The sequence below is a fragment of the Cyprinodon tularosa genome, unplaced genomic scaffold (genome assembly GCF_016077235.1).
Source record: "Cyprinodon tularosa strain WSP-4 unplaced genomic scaffold, ASM1607723v1 ctg481, whole genome shotgun sequence".
Taxonomy (NCBI): Eukaryota; Metazoa; Chordata; class Actinopteri; order Cyprinodontiformes; family Cyprinodontidae; genus Cyprinodon; species Cyprinodon tularosa.
The window spans coordinates 5,366-31,087 of record NW_024039209.1 but is presented as its reverse complement, the minus strand read 5'-3'; the positions used below and the strand labels follow the sequence as shown (position 1 = coordinate 31,087).

Sequence of the window (25,722 nt, the reverse complement as noted above, 5' to 3'; positions counted from 1 at the left end):
TTTTTAGATTTAAGACAAATAATTAATATTTATATTTTCGATATATATGTTGGTTTGAAATATAGATTTAGATTTCAATTTCAAATTCAAGAAAATAAGATATATTTGCATCTAAAATATAGATTTTATATATATTTAGATTTGGTTTTAATATTTAACAATAAAATATATATTAGATTTCCAGCTATATATTTAAGCTATAGATCTCAAATCTAACTTTTAGATTTAAAATTTATATTTACAGAATTTTATTTACAGGACTACGTTACAAAACTAAAAGTTAAAAGCTTCTTATTTTCAACATCGTCATATGACATTGTCATATTACATATGTAGCTTTAAGATTAAGATATAAGATTGAAGATATATATTTAGATTAAGATTTTATTTGTATATAGATGCTGGAGATCGGCCTGTTTTCCAGTGTGGTCCTGTTTCTCTGACCGTGTCTGAGTGGATGTGCTCTCCTCATCCTCTGACATGGGAGCTGGCTCGGAGCTCGTCTGCCTGGCTGTGTGTTTCCTGGATGGAGCCGCCTTTTACAGCTGCTTTTTGTGTCTCTGCTTCTGTCTCCTTGAACCCCAGTCGGCCTCAGCAGATGGCCGCTCACACTAAGCCTGGTTCTGCTGGAGGTTTTTTTCCTGTTAAAAGGGAGTTTTTCCTCTCCACTGTCGCTACAAGCATGCTTAGTGTGAGGGATTGTATTTGAGTCAATGAGTCGATGCAATCAACTGGTTTTCCTTAGATAGAAAACTTTTAATCAATTTGACTGTATGATCTGGTTGAACTGTAAACTGCCTTGAGATGACATGTGTTGTGAATTTGGCGCTATATAAATAAACTGAATTGAATTGAATTGAATTTGTAACATATGTGTAGTTTTAATTTTAACATTTAGATTCAGGAGATATTTAACTTTAAAATTTAGATATAAGCTATAGTTTCAGATAGAGCCTGAAGATTTGGATATAAATGTAAGATTTAGATATAAATATAGGATTCTATATTTATATCTATAGATTTAAGATTTATATTTATCTTTTGCCACAAAATGTTAGAATAGAATGTAAAATAGATTTTTACATTTATTCCCCATGGAAGGTTCTTTTGATTTTCAGCAGGGATTTTGTGTCAAAAACTGGAAAACTGGGATAATGACCAAAAGTTTTATAAACTGAATATAATTTATAATTAATCTTCTAATATTCTATACTAATATAGATTCTGTGAAACAGTCTCTCTGGATTATAAAGGATTCTGATTTCCAGAGATGGCAAAAGTACTCATTTTCCGTACTTGAGTAAAAGTACAGATACTTGTGTTAAAAAATACTCTGGTAAAAGTGGAAGTACTGATTAAACTTCTTTACTCAAGTGAAAGTAACAAAGTACAGGCTTGTAAATTTACTTAAAGTATAAAAGTAAAAGTAGAAACCACTTTTTTCATGCCGTTGCCTACATTTTAAACGGATGTCTGCCAATAGGACTAGATCTCTGTTGTGTTTATTTTCAATCATCTCGTCGTCCATGCTACTAACGCCACCGCCACCAAGCTGCAATGATTTGCCGCGAATAAATACCGCCGAATCTGTCGAGTTCATCTTGTAGTGGTGCGTCAAATGCAACGTAGATTCCCATCCAATTAGACTGAATTTGGTATTGATGACGTGAAAAATAATAACGGTAACTCCATTGAAATGATTCAAAACTAAAGTAACGAGCCAATTTTTTTTAAGATGTAAGGAGTAGAAAGTACAGATATTTGTGCAAAAATGTAAGGAGTAGAAGTAAAAAGTCGCCATAAAAATAAGTAGTAAAGTACAGTAAAAATATCAGAAAAATCTACTTGAGTACAGTAACAAAGTATTTGTACTTCGTTACTTCCCATCTCTGCTGATTTCTATAGACTGCGATGGACTTGCAACCTCTCCAGGGTGTACCCCGCCTCTCGCCCATTGACAGCTGCAGATAGGCACCAGCACCCCTTGCGACCCCAATTGGGACAAGTCTGTCAGATAATGGATGGATGATTTCTATTGAAATAGAAAGCAAAAAATGTGCAAAAATAACCCATAGGATCAAAACAAACACAACATCTCTGCTAAATTCAATTCAGTTTATTTCTATAGTGCCATTCACAACACATGTCATCACAAGGTACTTTACAGTTCAACCAGATCATCCAGTTAAATTTATTCAGAGTTTTCTATCTAAGCAAAACCAGTTGATTGCCTCGACTAATTGACTCAAATACAATCCCTAAGTGGAGAGGAAAAACTCCCTTTTAACAGGAAGGAACCTCCAGCATAACCAGGCTCAGTGTGAGTGGCCATCTGCTGAGGCTGACTGGGGCTCAAGAAGACAGAAGCAGAGATAGAAAAGAAAACATAGAGAGGAAACCAGCATGAAAAGGGATGGGAAGAGATTGAATAAAGGTTGGACAAATAATGTATGTCTATTCTATAAAAATGTCTGTATCTGTATAATGGGTCTGTTTTATGTGTTCTCTTCTCAATTCAGCCTGTCTCTAACTAGGGCCCCAGATTTCCTAAACCCGCCCCTGGTTGGAGGTGCTCTGGTCTGTCTTTTCTTGAAGAGCAGATGGAGGTTGCTGAATTCACAGGTTAATAAAAAACGAGCGATTCCCCCAACACTTTCTGAATGTGGCCCAAATTGAGTGTTTCAGCCAATCAGGATGGAAGCAGCTGCGCCCAGGTAGCCGCAGCCAATGGGTGCGCAGGGGGGCGGGGCGAGCAGCGAAGAGGCGGTCTGCGGAGCCGCAGCCACAGCACACCTTCAGATGGAGATGAAGTAACAGAGGCGGCAGAGCGACACTAGGACGAAAGAACCGGACGGTTGTTTTTCTCCTCCTCCTCAGCTTAGTGGGGGAAACAGGTGACCGAACCGGAGCCCAGCACCCCCCCTCTCCCTCCCTACCGCGCGCACCTTACTCCTCCATCTACATGCATCTGGAGCTGAGCCTCTGAAGCCGACGCACACCAACATGGATAATGCACACACTAAGTCTGCGAGCGAAGTTTTAGAGCACTTCGGCGTGAACGAAAACACTGGACTGACTCCGGATCAGGTCAAAGTCAATCTGGAAAGATATGGACCGAACGGTGAGTAGTTTTTATTTATTTTATGCTTAAATTAAAGCAGCTTTCACTCCGACTCGACACGTTTCATCTGCCAGGAAATCCCTCTGCTGGCGTCATATGTTCAACCTTCAGATAAACCTCTGAAACACAGTGTAGTGAAAGCGTCCAGCATGCACTGGTGAAGTTGAAACATGTGGATCTCCTGCGGTGTTTGATTTAACCTGATAAACCAATAGGGACGCATCACCTCAGGTCTGCACAGTCACAGCCCTCCTCCTCCTCCTCCTCCTCCTGGATGAAGGGCCACCAGCGGCTAGAGAGCAGGCGGGGATCAGGAAGTTCAGAGCAGGCGGCCTCAGGCTACCTGGCTGCATGACTGAAAGGAATCAGATCAGATGATGAAACAGAAGAGCCCGAACAACCTGTTTTCACTTTCAATAGTTTCTCTGCACATGTTCCCAGCTCACATTGCACCACACAGATGGGGAGAAATAGATGCCTGGCTGCAGACTGTCTACTTCCAGGTCCTGCAAAGAAAAGCTCAAAGATATGCAGAGAAAAAAAGTTTTTTACAGGTTCAATGGATGATATTTATTCAGCTCCCAGCTGCCTCCACCCTAACCCTCATCCACCTCTACACCATGCTGCTATTTGATGAGCTTTTTCAGCTCCAACCTGACATCAGCACACCTTTCTCTCCTGGCCTTGTCATTTGCATTTGTGGCCAAGCTGTGGAGCAGAGTGGCACATTGTATGGCCTGAACACTAGCCCTTTTGTTGCAAGCCAGCCTCTCTAACCCAGGGGCTTTTGATGACTTCATGGAAAAAAAGCAACGTCTTGCCATAGATAACATCTCTTTCGCTTTGAGCTGTGAACTTCCTGCCTCAGCGATCACTAGAGGAAAGGAATACCCCTCTATTCACCTCCCAGGGCTTAGACTTTCAGGGCATGCGTGCTGCTTTTTGGAGAATCAGAATGGGCTTAAAACAAACGGCAGGGCGTCTCAGGTTTGATTTGTAGTTTTGGGAGTTAATACATTTGCCTCCATCTTCTCTGCTGGCCAACCACAGGCTTTTGCAGATGAAACGAAAGCTACTACTTTATTTTAAGGGAGCATCTGTGCAGAGCAGTTTGCAGGGATGGGAGGTGGAGGGAATTGCTTCCTAAGGTTATTAGGAGCTTATTATAAACAAAATCATTGAAAATGATCCAGTTTGACAGTGTGATGGTACAGTATTTGCGTAAAAACAAGGTGGGGTTAATGCAAGTGACAGGTAGGCACTCCTTTAAGGGCTGAACATACCTCTACATGCCATGGAACTTTGGACATGGAGTTTTTTATTTAACGTGAACTAGTTAAAATAATCGGTAGAAAGGACTCTGATTTATAAATTTTATTCAAATGGGGGTCCTGTTAAAAGCTTCTTAGCAGTCACTATCCTACCAGAAATATGTTTGCATAACTGAGCTGTAAAGAGTTTTCATGAGGTTGAAGCTAACAAATAAATAATTAACTTCAGTCGCAAAAGTTCTTTAGTTATTTTTGAAAATCAAGGTTTTATGGTATCAAGGTATAATGAGTACAGCTTTGTTTAGTCTGAATTTAAAAAGATGGGGAAATAATGACATGCTTGCCTCATGAGGCGATACTCTGAGTTATCTGGATGGTTATAAGCCCCATTCCGACCTTTTGAAGCCGTGCCGAGAGCGGCTCGAGCGCGGTAACCAAGGTAACTGTTGTGTGTAAATAGCACGCAAAACTGAACCGGACCGCGCTAAACTGGTACTATGTAGTTCAACAGTAGGGATTGGCGTGGTCCAGTTCTGGATTAGTTCTCAGATAAAGAGTGCATGAGTCAAATCATGAAATTTCAGACACTCATAAAAATACTGCTGCCCTACATTGCCACACGATTGCCAGAGATGATTCTGCTTAGCGGTGTGATGAACCTCAACGTCTGTCGTTGTTTCCTGTGTCTTTAAGCCCTGATTAGTCTATCGTTTGTCGTATCCACGTCCCAAAAGCCGACTCTTGTCAAGTAAATTCACCAAAGGCTGCCTTCTTCACCTGACTCTCCGAAAACAACGAAATATCCCAATTATAACTAAATTTCCTGAATGTTACACCATTTTGATTTGCTTGTTTACCGCTAGAGAGCAGTAGCGCCGTAGATCGTTACTGGGAGGCGAGGAACCGTGCGAGCGAACCAAACAAATGTGATCTGCTTTGCTATAATAGCTACAGCTACGACCATTAGCAGAACATAACGTCAAATTAATATGAAATCTGAAGACTGTAAATGACTATTTAAAGTGGCAGAGAGGCATCTTTGAGTTCTAGTAACATCGTTCTAATATATCTTAAGAAATGTTGTCACCCCATTGGTGACAAATAGTCTTCATTACAAAGTGGAGCCCTTTGGTAGCACAAGAGTGGCCAATGATTGGCTAACTGGGGCATGGCCACCCCTGAAACCCCCTAGCTCTGCCCCTGGTTTGGGCATTGCTTGATTGTTTTTAATTGATCAGTTTAGCTAAACTTATAGGCAACTGAACCATTCAACGTGATCTTACTAATATTGCAGCTACGATTTTCCCTTTATCTGGTTTTTCATCTTCTAGCTCTCTCCCCTAAAATTTGCCTCATTTATGCTGAAGGTAAAGTGAAGGTTGAATGGAGGTGTTACTGGCTTCCCCTCTGTGGGGTTTTCCTCTGCTAGAGTGCAGATCGTAGCATCGTTTCCATTTCTGTTAGTTTATTTTTTGGGTCTACCCTTTTCCCTTCATTCAAGATGATTCTCTATGCCAAGCTCTTAATTTTAAAAAGGGGTTTTGATGGCATTGCTTTGTGTCTGCATATCAATGCTTTTCTTTGTTCTGACAGTGATACATTTCTGCTCTCACCTTCATTTATTCAAAGGCATTTACTTAATTCTTCTGTCGGCGTACCAGCGCCTCATTTTACCAGACGCTTTATCACCTTCACTGAGAAATGGCTGCTTCTGATTGTTGTAGAGTTGGAAGTCAGCCTCTCTCACTCTGTTTCTTTGCATGTTGATGCAGGGGGGAGTTTTTTTGGGTGGGTGATTGTGTCCTGTGCACCCACAGCCTTTATTTCTACAATGTGCTGTGTTAATTTTTAGAACAAGAGGCTCCCTGCGAGAAATAAACTTTACTTTTTCAAAGATAGTCGTTTAATTATACACGAATGAAGGAATTCCCTAATCCAATATTCCTGCCTCCTGGCTTTTGCACTAGTGTTGATTGTTTAACATTATTGACAACATTTTTTAACCTCTGAACTTTGGTGTAAAGCTCTAAAGATTTTAGACTGTGTATATTCCACAGGAGCTTCCCACAGGATGACCGACCGCTTATGCAACACAAGCTGAGGCTTATTTCAGGAATTCCAGAATAAGAGATAAGGCTAGGTTTGACTTAGCATGATGAGTGTATCAAGGCTTCATGTGTTCCACAGGGACTAAAGCCGGGTGTACACTGTCGTTGCAGTACACTGTCAGTCGTTGCATGCAGCTACAGCTCCCACTATACGACTAAACTGTAGAGTTTAGTCGTATAGTGTGAGCTCACAGCTCACGATGTATGTGCAGCATGACGCTCTTTTGCAATTTACCTGCTCACAATGCATGACTAAAAACCACGTGGGACTCAGCTCCACAGTGAGTACGACCTGCTCTGCCTCGTCTATCCGGAAGCCAAACAAATAGAATATATAATAGAAGGGGAATATTAAGCAAACTAGAGTGAAACGCGCTTCCTTGGCAATTTATGCAATTTTGTGCTGAAAGCCCTGAAAAGAAAAGGCGACGTCGTATTTGGAAAAAGGACTTGGCTGAGCAAACGTGGCTACTAGGGTCTTCCAGTTTTACAGACAAAACTGTGTTTCACTCATTGCATCCCTGCCATGCTGCTGTGTTTAAGGGAGAATCCTTGATTGCGCACTGAGCGATTCGCCGTTTGATTTTCTCTCGACCTCAAGTTCCTGATCCTGTTCCTGAGAGGCTGATTGCCCCTCGAAACCCCCTGTACACTACACGACTCACGATCAGGCTGAAAGTCTGGCCAATCGAAAGATTCTCGCACAACTGGAAAATCACCCCAAAAATCGCACACTGTACGCCCGGCTTAAGGCCCTCCTTCTCCCCATGCAGTAAGACATTGCTTGTACACTTCAGTGACATGTTCCACTACGTCATGCATAAACACAACGTGAGTCACAACCTTCGGTGTGCTTTTTGTACCGAATTTTTGTACATGTTTGTAAATGACAGTTGTTGTGCCAAGGTAGTTATCCCTGCCATAATTTGTATCCCCTCACCGGGAGCATGCACAGATTAGGAGCTAATCGGGTTCACTCCGCATCCATGTGTTTTTTTTTTTTTAAATCAATATCACTAGCGATATTCTGCTATAACATGTGAAGTGAAGAATAAAATAATGCTCCCGGCGAGGGGATATACATTTTGGCATGGATAACTACCATTGCACGACACAGGCAATGTATCACCGCCATCTACTGGGCTGGGGTGTAATTTTGAAACTAGTGGTTTCCCATTTCTTAGGAAGAAAATTTTCACTTGCACTTCCCTCATTGAGTGGACTTCTCCGTTGAGGAAACTCACTGGAGTGTTCTCAGAGCCCAGTGAGAGGAATCGGACTGGGCCTAAGTCACAAGTAATCAAACAAAATGATGTCTGCAAGTTTTAAAAAAGTCGATCACAGATTTACTGGTCAAGGTAACTATAGCGGATTGACTGAATTCCTAAATAGACCAAAATAAACATATCCTGGCCACTTATATTAACAGAAAATATCACAATTAGAGGAGTTCCTTGTGTGATGTATAGATCTTGAAATGTATAGATCTATATGACGTCCTAGTCCAAGTACTAAGTCCCTCTGTGGTAAAGGGGATTAAGTCCTTGGACTTAATGTGGTAGACTACGGTGCCTCATGAATGGAAGATATGATTTATAATCTAAGAATTCACCCCAGCAGATAATCTGGTCCTTCATTTAAACAAATGAGGTCTAGTTTAGAAGGTATCCAAGGAGGGGACAGGTTTGAGAGTCTTTCACTGATCCTCACCATGTTGCTGAAGATGCAGTCAGCATTACAGATGATCTGAAGCAATCAGATGCGTTCATGTGATTTAATGCCTGTAAATAATATATGTATTTACCAGGTCTAACCATAACTTACCTAAACGTTTAGATTTTCTGTTTACAAAATCCTGTTCATGAGCTCCAGATTGGTGTGGTCCAGTAACTTTAGGGAATCCTGCATCAAAAACTAAAGTAGTCCACCTGCTCTAAAGTTTATTTTGTGATGAATTATCAGCATTTCTTACTAGATACAGGAACATACCACTAGCAGAAAATCTGAGCCCAGCACAGATCATCTGCATAAGGGTTACTGGACCATGGTTCTGTTCTTTGGCTGGCTCACTCAGGATCCTGCAGTAGTCGGTCATCCCCAGAAAAGCTGAAGCTTTCATGCAGGTAACTATCAGGAAAAAACTCAAGTACAGGCATGCTGTTGTCTTCCTGTTATCTGCAAAAGTTGTTGCTCTCTGCGTCCCTTAAAGCCCAAAACACCTGCAGATAGGTTTGGTAAAGACAGTTTTTTTGGCTGATGTTGGCCCTTTTACCTTAATGATGTTTTGTTTAATTTTCTATTTGTTATCATGCTGCCATTTTAATCATGTTAAAAGTAGAAGAAACTGCATCTCTGGGTCAGCCTGGCGTACACTGGACGATGTTTTTCAATCGTTGCACGCAGCTACAGCTCGCGATATATGCTCGTACACTGTGCGGCCTGATGACCTGCTCACACTGTATTTCTTAAAACCAAGTCGGACTCAGCTTTGCAGCTAGATGGAGCTACTCTGACTCATCTTTCCGGAAGCCAAACGAGTAGAAGAGGAATATGTAGCTCACTAGAATGAAACGTGCTGCCTCGGCAATTTGTACAATTTTGTGCTGAAAGCCCTAAAAAGAAAAGTCGACGACGTATTTGGACAAAGACATGGCTGCGGTCTGTCAATTTTACAGATAGAACTCAATTTCTCTCGCACCCCTGCCATGATCTCGTCTGAGAAGAAGAAGAATCCTTGTTTGCCCACTGAGCGATTTGCCCAAAACTACCTTAAACTACCCAAAACTACCTTACGACGGCCGCCTGAATAAATAAAACATGTTTTATTTTCTCCCGACCTTACGATTCCTGATGGGGAGGTGGTCGTGAGAGGCTGATCACCCCTCGTTACCCCCTGTATACTACATGACGCACAATCAAGCTCAAAAGTTGGTCCGATAGAAAAATTCTTGCATGACTGGAGAATTGGCCCGAAAAAGGCAAAAAAATCGTACAGTGTAAGCCTTTAAGCACACATATAAACATCACCTCCAACTCTGAGGAAAGATTAAAAGAAAATGGAGTGGGCTTAAGAAAGACAATATAGATGAAGCATATAACCCTGTAGACTTTTGAAAATAATTCTGTATCTGTTGATCGCTAATGTTTGGACGTGTCAGACAATCCGCCCTCAAGATTGATGTCATTTCAAATTTTAGCAGCAGGCAGGCATGAGGGCCTCTCAACCATCTTGAGTTTTTGGTAAATATATTATAACTGTAGTTTTTTGTCCAAGGTAATCATACTGCATGGCTAAAAGTTAGGCAGTGGTCTTAGTTTCAGCCACATCAATCGATGGCGTGAAGACAGACTAATGGAGTCTTTCATTAACTGGAAGGTTGAGGTCTGAGCTTCTGCTCACATGGTTTAAAAGTTTTTTTTTTTTTATTTTGGATTCTGGGTCTGCTCTCCAAAAGTAAACTTTTAACAGGAAAAAAAGAAAAACTGCACCAAAGCCTTTTTTTGTGTGTTGTTTTTCTTATAGGCTCATGGAGCCTTACTGTTTGGCGTATTAAAAAGGTTGCCGCGCTCTGCATGCTTTGGTTTCTACCACAGACAATGACTGCAGCTTCCTCTAGTCTAGTGGGATCTCTGTCATGATGTTGTTTCTCTTCCTGTTCTGCAACTCGAAGTGAATGCGGTCTGACTTTATCACTTTCAAGTTTGAACTACGAGATACGTTGTGCCGCTTCCTGCTCTCCACATTCACACCAGCGCCACGGCGCTTTGCTTGTCACTATCAGGCCATTGCCTGCTTAAACACACTAAATTGTCCGGAACAGTGTGGGCACTTGGAGGTCAGGTTAACGTAACATGAAGCTTTTTGCTGGTGGCGAGGTTGAGTCTGTGCCCTCTTCCTGTGATCCTGTTCTAGCTTGTCATTTCTTCCCTCCCACCTCTACATCTGTCCCTCATCGTCACAGCCTTATGTTGTAGCTGCTGCTGACTCTGACGATGTTGAGTCACAGTCCGGTCTGCTGCAGATTTCAGCACAGCTCAGACCCATGAGCTTTGGAAAAGAGCGTTTCATCAACCAGATGGTACAGATGAATGTTTCCAAAATACAGTGTGGAGCAGGTTTAACGTGTTGATGGAAATCCTGTCCACTGATGTGTGATGTTCTAGTTTTTTTTCTCCTCTCTTAATTGGAAACCACTGAGGCCCTCCAGCACAGATGGACCCACCGATGAAAACCTGCCTTTTCTCATTGTCTCTCTGTTTGGAAATGGATGTGAAACTCATCAACCTCCTGAAGTTTTTCTACTGTTTGTCAGGTTCTAACATGGACGGTTCTAGACAGGGGCCAACAGGGGCCAGCGCCCCTGTAGAAACTCAGGGTCTTAACAGGGACCAGAACCTTTTCTGGTCCCTGTTAAGACCCCTGTACTGAAAATGTAAGACATTTTAATCTATTAAGATCAGTTTTTGCTATATAATACTAAATAATGATGATGGTCCTGATAAAACCGACCATAACTCAATGTCCCTTGGACAAGTTTCCTTTTTCCGTCTTTACAATTTAACATTTATTTAAGTTTTCATCTGTTAGATCCAGGCTTTTTTACCTTGATGCTTCGAAGCTCACTTATATTGAACAATGAGCTCTTGCCTTGTTTTATTTGTATTTTATTCAGTTTTTTTATATTGGGCGATATGGCCTAAAAATAAAATCTGTTTTGTTTTTATTTGAAATTACGATATATTTCCGATTTTCTGCCTTACTTATTAACCTCTTAACATCCACCAGATGTTCGGCTCTCCGCATATTTACATTAAACACAACACTATGCTTGAAAATAACGCTGGTTAAACCAGCCGAGCTGAGGTTTGTCGGTTTGTTCGGGGTTGTTCCTCCTGGAGAGGATGGCATTTTTCATATTCTACTGGATGCCTCTGTTTAAGATGCTGAAAAAGGTTTGCGGTGCTGCTGCCTTTAACTGTGAGGCAGGCTGTGCTTTCTGTTATGTCACACAAAGGATTGTGGGATTCCGTTTACCTCCATAGTGCCAGTTGGTAGGAGCCTCTTGAGCTCTTTATGCTGATGGAACTATGGTAGGAAGCATGCAGGCTCCCTTTCCTCCCTCCTTCCTTACTTAAAGGACTATTCGGACTGCACTATCCCAGTGACTGTTGATGCTTTGGCTAAAGATCCCCTACAGATACAGATTAGACTTTTTCTGAGCCATAGAAAAAGGCTGCAGAGATCCACAACTCTAATGGAAGGATCCCTGACAGGGAACCTAACAGTTGACTCTCTGCAACTCTGATCGGATAGCTTGAAGTAAAAAAAAAAAAAAAAAGATTCCCATGACATTTTTTATATTCTAATGTGTGGAACCGTTTCCATCCACCTCCTAGTTTTCCTCTACTTTGTGTTTGTCTTTTAGCCAAAGTCCCAATAAAATCGGCTACCAGGTCTGAAGTGTGTGTGTGTGTTTCCTTAAACCATCGTTCTGGAGTGCAAACATAAAGTTTTCACTCCAGCTGTGATCTGAGTGACTAAAGTGTTGCTCTGGTTTTTAGTTCTAGCAGAATCCTTATAAATAGCATGAAGTTAACACAGATATTTGGGCTAGGGTTTTGGGGATTGCAGCCTTTTTAACAGCTTTGAACAGCTTGTATTAGTTAGCTACTAGATGGCCATTTGCCAGTTAAGATATTCAGAAATGAGTCTTGCACAGTTGTGACCTCGAAGAGGAAGCTTCAAACCCTGACGAGTTATCAGCTCTGTGCTAATCATCTCATGCATGTCCTGCTGCGTTGACAGGCTGTTTCCCTTTTCCTCTGTAATGTGCCAGTGGTGGTAACACGTGTGGGGTGTGGCGGGATTTGATGCATGAGGTGCATTATAGAGCAAGTTTAGAAATCCACAGGTTGTGTCTTGAGTAACCAGTTACAGTTTGTTTCATCTGCAGCAAATAATGAGGGAACGTATTCTGCTGGTTAAGTTTAGCGTGCAAACATTTCTGCAAATAAAGGGGGGTTGGGGTACAATCTCATTTCCCCTGGTGCCAAAAAAAAAAAGTGCAGCCAATAAAAAAGCATGCTGCTTGTCATCTGCTGTCCCGGTTGTTTGCAGCAATTAAAAGTCATTTACAGCAGTCTCCAAAAGAAAATGTCATTACCCGATCTGTACCGGTAGCATGATCCATACCATCAGCTCAATTGCGCACGCGCAACCAGATATACATTCAGGTCGCCCTTGATTTTACTCTGCAAAAAAGACCTAAGTTAAGTTTTTTTCCCTCCGTTCAAAATAGTAAATGTACTAAACTATGTTTTAAAGGTTAATGATGTATTTACTAAGACAATAAATACATAAAAAATCCCACATCCTCCGTGACCACCTCGTTCCCCTCCGCCCCGCTCCACTCCAGACCGCCTGCACAGAGCAAAGCCTACAGCCTCCGCTGTTCCTCCCATCATTCTGCGCTCCAACTTCCTCGGAGCTCGAGGAGAGCATACATGATATTGTTAAATTCATAGTAAAAATTCACAGTAAATAATGCGCAAATGAATGCTTAATTTAATATGACATTAAAAATAATTCCCATCAGCATAACAGCATATGTGCAGTTTCTGCCAAATAGTTTGTTTTTGTTTTGAATTTTCATAACGGGGGTCATCAACTAGTGTTTCATCGATACCGATACCAGTATCGGGCGGGGCCCCGATCCAGCACTAATGTGATGCCATCGGTATCGGCGAGTACCAACTAATAGAGCATCGATACCATTTTGAGAGTCAAAAAGGTATTCAACTATTGTCGCCTATTCCAGGTAGGAAATAAAAAGTTCTACTGGATTCACTTTGTATTAGTCTTTTTACTGCTTCACAAAGGTAGGCAGCAGCTTGACAAAGCCATGATGGCAATTATTTTACATCCAAGTAGTATGCAGTTCTTCATATTTACACACGCACATCAGTTTTAAACAGATGGAATCGATATGGGCCAATACTGCACAGCCAGGTATTGTTTCGGGGCCAATAAATGGCATCGGTGCAACACTAGTATAAACTGTGTTTGTTCTCTACTTCTCGGCATCTCTTCATCCATGCCTGTGAGAGAGTTTGTTTTGAAGTTGTGAGACTCGGTCTTTAAGTTTTGACTGGATTTGATTAAACTTTGAAGCCTCTCTGTATAAAAGAAATATTTTGAGATGAGAAATCTGCTTCCTGGTATATTGAAGTACCGATAGTTTGCATCCAATCATTTGATTAAACAACCGTAGTTTTGAAGAATATATAGGAATATTGCTTTAATTTGTAGTTACCGATCCATTATTACTATATTTCAATTTGACAAACTGGATCTTCTCGACGTTCTTTTTACCATTTGGTGCGATTGCATTTGCAGATCTTGATCAGACTTGGGCGGAGCGAATAATAGCTCGGATCCGTATTTTCGCGGTGACAGACGGAGAAGATGTACGTGGATTTTGATGTTTGGAGGAGCAGCGGTGGATGTGGAGCAGTTCTCATTGATTTACATGATAGACAAGTACTCAGCATGATGTATGTGGGCGGAGCGGAGCGCTTGAGGGAGTATGTGGAATTACTCTAATTGTCTAATTGTTCATCTTTACTTCAGCCTTTAGCAAAGAACTAAAATAGGCACTTTGCTGAAAGAATAACCTACTTACAGCCGTTATTATGACAAAGCTCTACAAATATGAACTAAAAACAAAACACCTAAAATTAATTTCCATTAAAGATTACATAGCTTCTTTTTTCATATGTAATTATGTATTTTATATTATGTTTTACATTCATTTAAACGTTATTTTTCTATATTCCAAATATTTTTTAAGAAATATGAATTAACTAACAGCATCTCTTTAGATATATATCAATGAATGGGGGAAAAAAAAGCTGCAGGCCTACATGAGTGTCTGTTGGTAACTGTGTTGACTGAGATCTTAAATAAGCGGCTTGGTTGTGAGGATTTCATGAATGCTTGTGTTGTATGCCAAGCAGGGGCTTAATAATCGATTACATGGTTAAAGTCGGATGCACCGCCATCTGAGAAAGTGACTAATTATACATAAAGTGCTGCTTTATACTTAGATTAGTTGAAATAGTTTTAAGATGTAAATGCAAATAAGTTAAATTATTCTGAGAAACATTGTTGATTATTAATGATCAGCTGTCATTTATACATAAAGCACCAAGCATGCTGCAGCTACAGTTGGGTGTTATGTATCCGTCAGGGAATCATCTTTCACATCTGGGACCGTGTCAGTGTTGTTGGTTGCAATGAAGCATGACGTTAGGTTTCAGCTTTCACTTTTCTCAAAGCCTTTCAAAAAATAAAAAGCAGATCACATTGCTACAGTTTCATAAATCATTTTTCTTTGATATTTGGCCCAGGTACGAGTCATGTTGACTTATGGTGGTAGAGGCATCCTCCATGTGATATTTCTTTATAAAATATGTGTTCCACCTTGTTTTATTAAGTTGTTCTTATAGCTTGCTATAAGATGTGGAAATCAAACTGGTGATGAAGTCAAATAAAAATAGTTTGTAACCAAGTGCGAAGTGGAAGAAGCAGCGGATTAAATGGCAGCGTCTGACCAAGACCTTTTTGTTGGTTTGTCAGCAAAGAATAATCAATGGATCATTATTTATAGCTAAAACTAATACATTTGCAGCGATTTAATGAATAAGTAAAAAGCCCCACTAATTTTCATCACGTTCACTGAGTCTGGGAGCGGCCATTTTCACCCTAATATAGTAACACCTCACTCCTGACATCTTCCAGCAGTGACGTCACGGTGCGGTAAGCCTAGCGCCATTCTCCCCGCTTTACAAGCAAAATCAATGGGAGCTACTAGACACATCTGCAATCAACAACAATTATTGAAGATTTCCAGAGGACTTCACCATTGAAATTCACCAGAGCTATAGTGAAACTCACAATGCCCACGTACATGGTAGTTGGATGTTGGAATACATCGGGTAAAAGTGGAAAAAAAAGATTAGTAAATTCATCTTTCCGATTCATGATTCTTCATGGACGGGTTCGTCATTGGATTACCAACTTGAAGAGGGAAGATTTGCCATCGAACTTCTGGCCAGAGAAAAAACACGTAATATGTAGCCAACATTTGGAAGAAGAATGTTTTCAAGATTACTTGGATAATAGAATGTTGTGACAGACACCCGATACAATACAATACTTGCTCAACAGCCGATACGACCGTGAATTCTGAATATGACCAGACTTTTCCTTTAAGGCCCCAACAGTGATTATTTTGACCCCAGTCTAAATGATCCCTGATATGTGCTGTGGAATATTTAAAGTGGATATTATTTTTTCTTTATCCATTAGCATAACACAATGGTTATTATTAACATTATAGAGGGAGCAGCTATGATGCATTTTGCATTATCTCAAAGCATTGCTGCTACATGTGCAAATAAATCGGCTAACACTTTCATATATTTGCAGATACCAATAGATAAACAATGCTAATATTGGAGCTTCTATCAGACATATGTAATCCCCCGTGCCAACCCTGTTATGTCTACAGAGCAGCCTATATATGAAAATGTTCAGAGCACTTCCTTAAACCTATTTATAACCTCCTATCACTGTGTCCTTCCTCCAGTTTCCACTGTCAAAACACCATTCAATCCTCTGTAAGCCCTCTTCAAGTTTTGCATGATATTTCTGCTCCACCTCTGACAAACCTTCGTATATAAATTGTTGAAGACTCTCAAAAACTAATTAGATTCAAACAAGGAAGCGTTGGTGTTTTCAGGCAGCTCTGTCAAAGTCACTTTTCACCCACAGAAACATCCACTGGTTGATGATTGCCATAAATAAACACTCAGATCCTTCTCTTTTAAAATTTGACAAAGTTTTTGACAACTTGCAAACTGTTCTCTAATGAATTATATTTGAAAAGTTTATTTAGAATTTAAAGTGTTTTGGCCGCCATGACAAAGGGAATTTACCAATAAAAGTGACATTTCTTAGCAGTGCTGCTAAAACCAGTCGCATCATTTGTTGTCATAAAGGTGAATCGAATAGTTGGCACTGCTTTAGCAGCATTGAGAGCAAGTAGTTATTGGGTACAGCCGACAGGTGTAGTTTGTAGGGATGCACGATATAATCTGCCCCCTATCGGTATTGGCCTGTATCGGCCTTAAAACTGAATATCGGACATCGGCCACCCCACCGATATTTAACCCGATATTTGATCAGCTTCTGAGTTTCTAAAGACTAAAAAAAAAAAAAATACTACTACTTCTTCTTCCTCAAAAACTTCTTTTTTACAGACTTAAAAACTTCTAAAGACGAGGGAAAAAATATTGATACATTAAAATATCACAATATCTTCATATGCTGATATATTGCCATTTAAAAACACCATATCGATCTCTTTTACTAATGAAATATTGCTATATGTCATCGTTATGCTACGAAATCCCCCGAAAATTCACAAAATTTTGTCATATTTTTATATGTTGATATATTGACGCGGTATCGATCTATTTTACTAACAAAATCTCACAAGAATTTGCAAAATATCGCAAGAGTTTGTAACATGTAACAAATTTCACGAGATTTTGAAAGTAAAATAGATCGATACCGCGTTTTTAAAAATCAATTTGATATCAGCATATGAAAATATATTTGAGTATATTATTTTTCAAAGTGTCAGAAATGGATAACAAAACTGCTATTTTCAATGACTACTTATTTTTGTCCAGCTTTAACATTGGTATCGATATCGGTTATCGGCTACATGAGTTTTAAAATATCGGCATATCGGATATCGGCCAAAATCCCAATATCGTGCATCCCTAGTAATTTTAAGTGTATTTTTCGAACAAAACTAAAGGGATAAACGGGTGTTGACTTGGTATGCAGGTCTGACCGGATGTGGTCATCTGACAGACTCTCAAAAATATCCCAAAACACCTAAATAGTTCATATCTGCTTCCATTTTGATTCAGCAAACAAATTCCTTACATATTTATCTAAAGATTTCTAAGCCAGAGTTGTGGCTGATTCTCATCCAGTCCTTCGTATCGTTGCACGGTTGTTATGCCAACCCAGATAAACATTGACTTGAGATGATTGGTATCTCTTCTTCCTCTCCAGCCTGATGTCAGGGAGCAGAGTGAGGAACATTCATCATCTCGTTGGATATAATCAATGCATTCAGACCGTTTCCAGTGGGAGAAAACATTAAGGGATGAAGTGGATATAGGAAGCTATCATTAAGGGTTACCATCATGGTATTTATAGGCCTGCTTTACGTACTTATGGTCAGTGGATCGCTTGGGAATCCCCCCCCCAACCCCTCCAACTGCTGCCTATTCACTGGATTGTTTGCTTGTTTATGTGGAGGTGTGTCAGCCTGTCTGCATGCCTATACTAACGATATATTTGCGGGGGGTGGGGTGGGGGGTCTAGTATGAAGCTGTCTACATGTGAAATGGTGGGTGGGACATGTTTGACGCCTGCTGTGATGATTGAGCCCCTCTGGTCGCATGTCTTTTTTCCTTTTTAGGATATTTTGACAGACACCGATGCATTTACATCCTGTCTAGCTCTACGCCATGTCGCCGTGGTAACTGCTGTCACATTCTCGTTTGCAGTTTTCACACGACAGGCTGAAATCTGGCTTGTTAAAAGGACCATTTAAAGACGCAGCGATGGGTGTTTCTGTGTCGATCCCTGATCTACTGGGACTTCATTCATTTAGCGCTGCAGAATATGATGGATGTTCTAATCGATCGCATCTGATCAGCAGAAAAAAAGACCCGCTTCCTATTTCTGACTAATTAATTGTTACATTTCTGGCCTTTTTATTAATGATGATGATACCATTCACTGCAGTTCAGCGATTATTAAAGAAGGAGGAAGGAGATGGAGGCTAAAACTCTTTATTCAGCTGGGATAAAGTGATGGACAGCTTCCTGTCTTTCTTCCCGGCTCTCTGGACGCCAAAACGGTTTCTCCATGTTGCTGTTGTTGGCAACTGTCTCCAGGAAGTGTCTCCCCTCTTTTGGCGCTGCTCGCTTTTTCTGCTGTGCATAAACAGCCTCTTTTATTCATTGTCTGGGCTGTGAGGGAGGCGGAGGGAGGAGGAGGGAGGCGGAGGCGCTGTGGGGACATGGAGAGGGAGGTGAAGTCAGTATTCAGGAATGTGCCTTGGCAAGCCCTGGGTTGACGCAGCCCGGATGACTGGGAGGGAATCCTTGGCAGAGGGAAGCCGGGGAACCCCATTTAACACCTCCAGCCCGTTCCCTCTCTCTAACCTCCCTCCTCCCCCTGTTTTTACCCTCATCTGTCTGGTCCTTTTACTCAGTCCTTTTTTGACTGCAGCCTGCCCATAAAGAAATGATACAAGCAGGCAGCGACAGAAATGTTGGGGCTGGTGGAGCATAAAAAACAGCAGAAGCCACTTTTTGTGGCATGCTTCTGCCAAACGTCCCCTGTGAGTTCAACCGTGTCCAATCTGAACTCTGAAAAGCCTCCAGACAGCAGGCTTTGAAAAGCTGGCTATCCACAGTGAGTCATCGACTCTTATTACACAGGAGAGAGAGAGAGCGCACCTCTGCACATGAAAGGTATTTTTTTAGAGCAGAAGATGCAGTTGTAATAATTCAGCAGGTCATTTGCAGAAGTGCCTGAAGACGTTCTCTTGTATCGCTGGGGCAGGCTTTAATGCTTTTTTTATGTTTTCTTTGTATTGGTTTTTTGGATTGAAATGAACCCCTATTTTGTTGTTTTCTTTCATTTGTTTTTTTTATTTCTTTCCACAGGCTAAATTGAGAACAGAACTGTAGAAATAATAATGAGAAATAACCAGCCGTTGAGCTTATTGCCTTGGCGACCTTTTTGCAACATGCAGACCGAGCTGCATTAAATCCAGAACAGATTATTTTAGAGCTGGGAAGCAAATTCAATTCAATTCAGTTTATTTCTAAAGCGCCAATTCACAACACATGTCATCTCAAGGCACTTTACAGTTCAACCAGATCATCCAGTCAAATTGATTCAAAGTTTTCTATCTAAGGACAACTAGTTGATTGCATCGACTCATTGACTCAAAGGCAATCCCTCACACTAAGCATGCTTGTAGCGACAGTGGAGAGGAAAAACCCCTTCTGCTTCTGTCTCCTTTAACCCCAGTCGGCCTCAGCAGATGGCCTGTTAAAAATTGAGTTTTTCCTCTCCAGCAAGTGCTGTATGTGTTCATCAAAAGATACCAATCGTTCGGTATCCTTGTTTTTTGGGGTTTGAGTCAGTTCACGTCTGCCACTATGACTTCCTCAACTCAACAGCAAAAGGGCTTCACAGTTCTATCTGCCAGAGCGGCTATGCAGAGGTAGCCCATTTTCCATCATTCTTTTCTATAAAAGTGTGTTGTTTTTTAAAATCAATATATTTTTTGTATTGAGTCTTCCTATTAATGTTTGGCAGCCGAAAATCACAATATATCATCAAAACTATTTTTTTCCACACCCCTGCTAAAGAGACACTGTCAATCGAAATAAGGTTGTTCTGTGCAATGAAAATAAAACCTTCTTTAGTTCTTATTGCAGTTTAAAGTTGAACTATAGTGAAGTTACCATTAACCAGGAACTGGACCCACCATGGAGCGGCATAGACGTGAGCTAGCTCAGCATTTGCTTCTTGGAGCAGCCGTAAAAGTTGGAGGTCCAAAACTATGACTGTTCCTAAAACAAAGATAAAGGATGAGAAATTTCCCAACTGAGCCACTATAAGCTCTAAAAATAAAAGATTTTTATTGAAGAACTTAAATAAATCATTAACTTTTCTGTCACCTCTGCATTTACACCTCTGCACTTCAAATTACTATAGATAGTAGGGATGCACGATATAATCGGCCCCCTATCGGTATCGGCCTGTATCGGCCTTAAAACTGAATATCGGACATCGGCCACCCCACCGATATTTAACCCGATATTTGATCAGCTTCTGAGTTTCTAAACTCTAAAAAAAAAAAATATATATATATATATATACCGTATACTACTACTTCTTTTTCCTCAAAAACTTCTTTTTTACAGACTTAAAAACTTCTAAAGACAAGGGAAAAAATATTGATACATTAAAATATCACAATATCTTCCTATGCTGATACATTGCCATTTAAAAACACCATATCAATCTCTAACTAATGAAATATTGCTATATGTCATCGTTATGCTACGAAATCCCCCGAAAATTTACGAAATTTTGCCATATTTTTATATGTTGATATATTGACGTGGTATCGATCTATTTTACTAACAAAATCTCACAAGAATTTGCAAAATATCACAAGAGTTTGTAACAGAACAATGAAATTTTACGAGATTTTGAAAGTAAAATGGATCGATACCGCGTTTTAAAAAATCTATTTGATATCAGCATATGAAAATATATTTGATTATATTATTTTTCAAAGTGTCAGAAATGGATAACAAAACTGCTTTTTTTTAATTTATTTTCAATGACTAGTTATTTTTGTCCAGCTTTAACATCGGTATCGATATCTGTTATCGGCTACATGAGTTTTAAACATCGGCATATCGGATATCGGCCAAAATCCCAATATCGTGCATCTCTAATAGATAGTATTGATATTTTGGTAAACGTAAGACTTAAATGATTCATTTAAAGTCCTAAACTTGAAAATTTGCAGGGGCTTGTTTCCTTAATGTTTTTTTAATTCTGCCAACTTATCTTTTTTACATTTTGGTTCTTCTGCTCCCATCGATACATTTTTATTAATGTTGGATGCGAATCTAATCTAATAATTTAATGTAAGATGTTCTTTTTTTATTAAAAGAAGCAGAGAAGCTTTTTTTGTTTTTCCTTAGAAAAAAACCCCCCAATATAATAGCATAAAAATGTGCTCAATGTATTTTGCAATGCCTTTATTTATTATTTAGCCTTAAACCATATCCTTAGAGCAGGCCTACCCACAGTTGGCCCCAGAGGGCCGCTGTCCTGCAGAATTTAGACGTTTCCTGCTTCAGCACGGCAATGATAAGAATCAGCTGTGCTGAAGCAGGGAAACCTCTAAAAGCTGCAGGACAGTGGCCCTTGGGGGCCGACTTTGGACAGGCCTGCCCTAGAGTCGGGTAGGTCCCTCTGCTGCTGCCTGATCAGCTGCCATGTTGTTTTTTGGCCCTGGGCTCCCTCCTCTTTGCTGCTTTGCTCCACACAGGCTCACGTCTGTTACTCATGCTGCTTGGTGCTCACAACATGAGGTTTCCTCTGCATGGAGCCAAACACTGCTGTCATTCACTGTTCCAGCCCAGTGCTTTAAAAATATATCTGCCCCTTCATCACTCGATGCTGTAATTCCAGCTTTTGCTTACTTTTAATATATACATGCATGAAATAAGGAGCAGATTATGTGGCTGGAGGTTATATTTCTGACGCCCGGCGCGTCCAGCAGATGTAACGGAGGCTGGTTGTTACGTGGGACCCACTCAGTCATAACTTTGCGTTGTGACTAATCCCCCCTCCGCCTCGGTCCCTCTGCAGTGACGCCGATCAACAGCCCCTGTCTTTTTGGGGTGTTTTTTTTCTTTCAGAGTGTGATTGATGATGCTGTCCACTCACACCAGTGACTCATGTGCGTGGTGTTGGAGGAGCTCTGGTTAGCAAGTGAGAGTGGATGGGATGCTCAGTTTGTCTCCAGTAAAAAAATGAGATGCCATCAACTGTTTTCTACTGAAACACAAGGTTCTGTTTTTCTCTCTGGTTTGGAAATGTCTGTTAGAGAAAGGAAGAAAAGTAAGAGAAACTAACCCTGCTTTCCGTTGTGATGGGTCAGTGAACCAGAGATGGAAAATATGTTTTTACCATGAAAACTAAAGCATACGCTCCCTAGAGATTTTTAAAGTTTTACAGATAAAAGAAAAATACATCTTCACTGGATTTACACATTTTGGCATCAATTTGATCCTCTATGTGCTACTGATATTTTCAATATCACTATTTTTAGACGTTTTAGACTTACCTGCTCACATTGTACGTCTAAAAACCACACCTCGGACTCGGTGCCGAGAGATGGCGCTGGTAGGAATGATGAACCCGACCAGCGCCACCTCTCGGTGCTGGTCGGACTCGTCATTCTGCAAGAACAAGAACTCCCTTGTTTGGACATGTGCAGTGCTCGAGTTTCTGGTAAATCGGCTCATAGACACTCGTAGCTCTACTTCAACTGCAGGATTCGCCCACAAACACCTCAAAACTGCCGACTGAATTTCAAACTCCCGACCTTATGATTCCTGATCAGGAGGTGGTTATTAGAGGCTAATTGCCCCTCGTTACTCCATGTGTACTACATGACGCAGGACGCACAATGAGGCTGAAACTCGGCCCGATCAAAAAAATCTTGCATGACTGGAGAAAATGGCAAAAAATGTTACAGTGTATGGCCGGCTTAAGGTGGTGGAAATGGTTCCCCATCATTCATTTCAGATGCTTCCTTCCCGATTCTCTAAACTGGGATCTCTCTGACTGCTTCTAGCTAACTCCTGCTGACCCAGTCAATATTGATATTGAAAATCGGTCAAATATCAACCAAACAATGAATATCAGAATATACCAGCCTGCCTGTAAAAAAGGCATTATCAGAACGCTCACAGAAACAGTTCACTTCGTCCCATTTTGGTAGATCTTAATGCAACTCTTTGGTGAATAAAAAAAATGGTCAGCTATTCTCATACCTAATGTTATTAAGTTTAGGATATCATATCAGGTCAAAATCACTATTGGTCAATATTCAGATCTCCAATATCAGGATTCTATTGGAAATTAAAAAGTTGTAATGAGACACCCCTACTTAGCCACACTAGTGGGATATATTTTTTAAACAGATGGAAGTCTATAATTATGCTGTAATTAATCTTGTTGAAAGGCAGAGCCATTAAAAATAAAGAAAAATGCATCCTTCCTTATGCAATGTCTCCGTCTTTATTTCCTCATAACCAGTTGGTAGACTGGAATCGCTTTGAAGAAGTTAGTTTGGAATTGATTCAGAATCAGTTTAAAGTTAAAGGGCTACGTTTAGACATAATCTCCCAATCCCTTCATCTTCTTCTGGACTTTATAGTTGAAACTTTATAAACATCCTGCTGCACTTTTTTTTTTTTTCTTTGAGAATTTAGAGCTAATTATCCATACATCCATCCATTTTCCGTCAGGCTTATCCAAAGCGGGGTCGAGAAGGGTGTCTATCTCCAGCTATCTACGGGTGAGAGGTGGGCTCCACCTGGACAGGTCACCAGTCTATCGCTACGCAACGCAGAGACAAACAGGACAGACAACCATTCACACACTCACACCTAACGGGACTTTAGAGAAGCCAACTGACAGTCATGTTTTGGACCGTGTGAGGAAGCCGGAGTACCTAGAGAGAACCCATGCATGCTCAGGGAGAACATGCAGAAAGACCCCGCGCCAGAAATCGGACCAGGAACCTTCTTGCTGCAAGGCAGCAAAGCTAAACACTGCCACACTGAGCAGCCCGTGCTAATTATCTTTAGCTGTCATCTAAAAACAAAATAAAAGTTCAGATGTCGGCCTTTTGCAGTTCTCAAGGTATAAATAGAAATACATCAATAGAAGCTGATCAGTGCTGCTCTATTTTTCTGTTGTTTCTCTAATGGAAATGGTTCAATGCTAGTGAAGCTACAGGATAGCATACCAACATCTGCACATATATATCTGAAAGTGTGCGTCCATGTACGGTACATAGCCAGCACTCAGTAGCTGTTCCCTTTGCATAGATCAGTGCGGCTGGCAGACAGTCCACTCGTGCTTCTGCTGAAGTGCTATTGAGCCCAGGATGTTTTGATGGTGACATTCAGCTCCTCCTCATTGTTAGCTCTGATTTCTTTCATCTTCCTCCTGACTTTACCCCAGAGTTTTTTTTATGTGGCTGAGGTCAGAAAACCATCATTTAAAAAAGGTGGAAGAGAAATCACCAGAAGCTCTGATCATGGCTTTGATGTCAGGTTGATATCAGCAGCACAGATGCTGGAGTAACGACTCGGTCTCAACCTGGGAAACATTTCATCAGAACGTGCTACTATGGAGTCAGTTTTTCTCTTTAATTGTTGCAGGAAAAAACATATTTTGTAAATGGAAATAGAAAATAGAAAATAAAAGGTTTTAATCAAAATATTTATGGAGATAACTTGCTGTTTTTTCAATATTTTTTATGAGTTTAAAAAATTTTAAAAGATGTTATTATTTTTTTTCTCACTTTTAACAGATTTACTTTTAATTAAATTTTTTTTATTTTTCAAAACAATTTTGATCAATTTTGTATTTTCACTTTTACTCCTTTTTCAGATTGAGTTTTATGAATTGCATTCTTATTTTATACAGAATCGGAGAAAAGTTTTCAAAATGAAATCCATGGGTTGCATTTTTTGTTATTTTTAACATTTCCTTTTACCAAACGTGGTGTTTGCTTTCACTGATAATGGAACCAAATTCCCTCCATATTCTCCAAACAGTCAGTATGCCTTTGTCAGCGTCACTCTGAAGTCCTGAAATGCATTTACTAACTTTTTGTTCTTCTCCCTCCCTCCCTCCCTCCCTCCCTCCCTCCCTCCCTCCCTCCCTCCCTCCCTCCCTCCCTCCCTCCCTCCCTCCCTCCCTCCCTCCCTCCCTCCCTCCCTCCCTCCCTCCGGTTCCAATTCCTCTTCAACCGACGTGATGCGACTCCTCAGAGCTTCCAGCTGAAGAAGGTAAATATTGATTCTTCAAATAATCTGCCGTCCTCCTCCCTTTTACTACCTGATGGAGTGTCTGTTGTGTGGATCTTTAGTTTTATGTAGACCTGGGTGTAAACTTTCGGGTTGCACCCGGCAGAAGTTTCCCACCCTTCAGCACACAGCATTACTCCTTTGTAAACAGCTGTGGCCTTGCTTTCCAGCTGCTTATCATGGCCTTCAGACCTAGAGTCAACAGATCCGTGTCGGCTCCACCCTTCGGCCCGATCCTTTAGTCCTGGGCTTAACGTTTGGTTTCATACCTGCAGGTGTGTGACGTGTTATTTGCATATTTCAGGCAAGTCCTTGTGGGAGCTGGTGGTGGAGCAATTTGAGGACCTCCTGGTCAGGATCCTGCTGCTGGCTGCCTGCGTCTCCTTTGTGAGTACCAGCTAATTAAACTGCCAGTGGCTCT

General features: G+C 40.7%; 1 protein-coding gene across 1 annotated transcript; it reads left to right on the top strand.

Moving 5' to 3' along the window:
• Nucleotides 1-2,780: 2,780 nt before the first annotated feature.
• Nucleotides 2,781-25,722, top strand: LOC119794490 (sarcoplasmic/endoplasmic reticulum calcium ATPase 1-like). Its single transcript, XM_038302086.1, has 3 exons — nucleotides 2,781-3,121; nucleotides 25,266-25,283; nucleotides 25,606-25,722. Exons 1-3 carry the CDS (start codon nucleotides 3,004-3,006, stop codon nucleotides 25,701-25,703), a joined length of 234 nt encoding a protein of 77 aa, XP_038158014.1. The 5' UTR covers nucleotides 2,781-3,003; the 3' UTR covers nucleotides 25,704-25,722.

Coding starts and splice junctions, on each gene's coding strand:
- LOC119794490 (XM_038302086.1), top strand. CDS start 3,004: ATGGATAATGCACACACTAAGTCTGCGAGCGAAGTTTTAGAGCACTTC.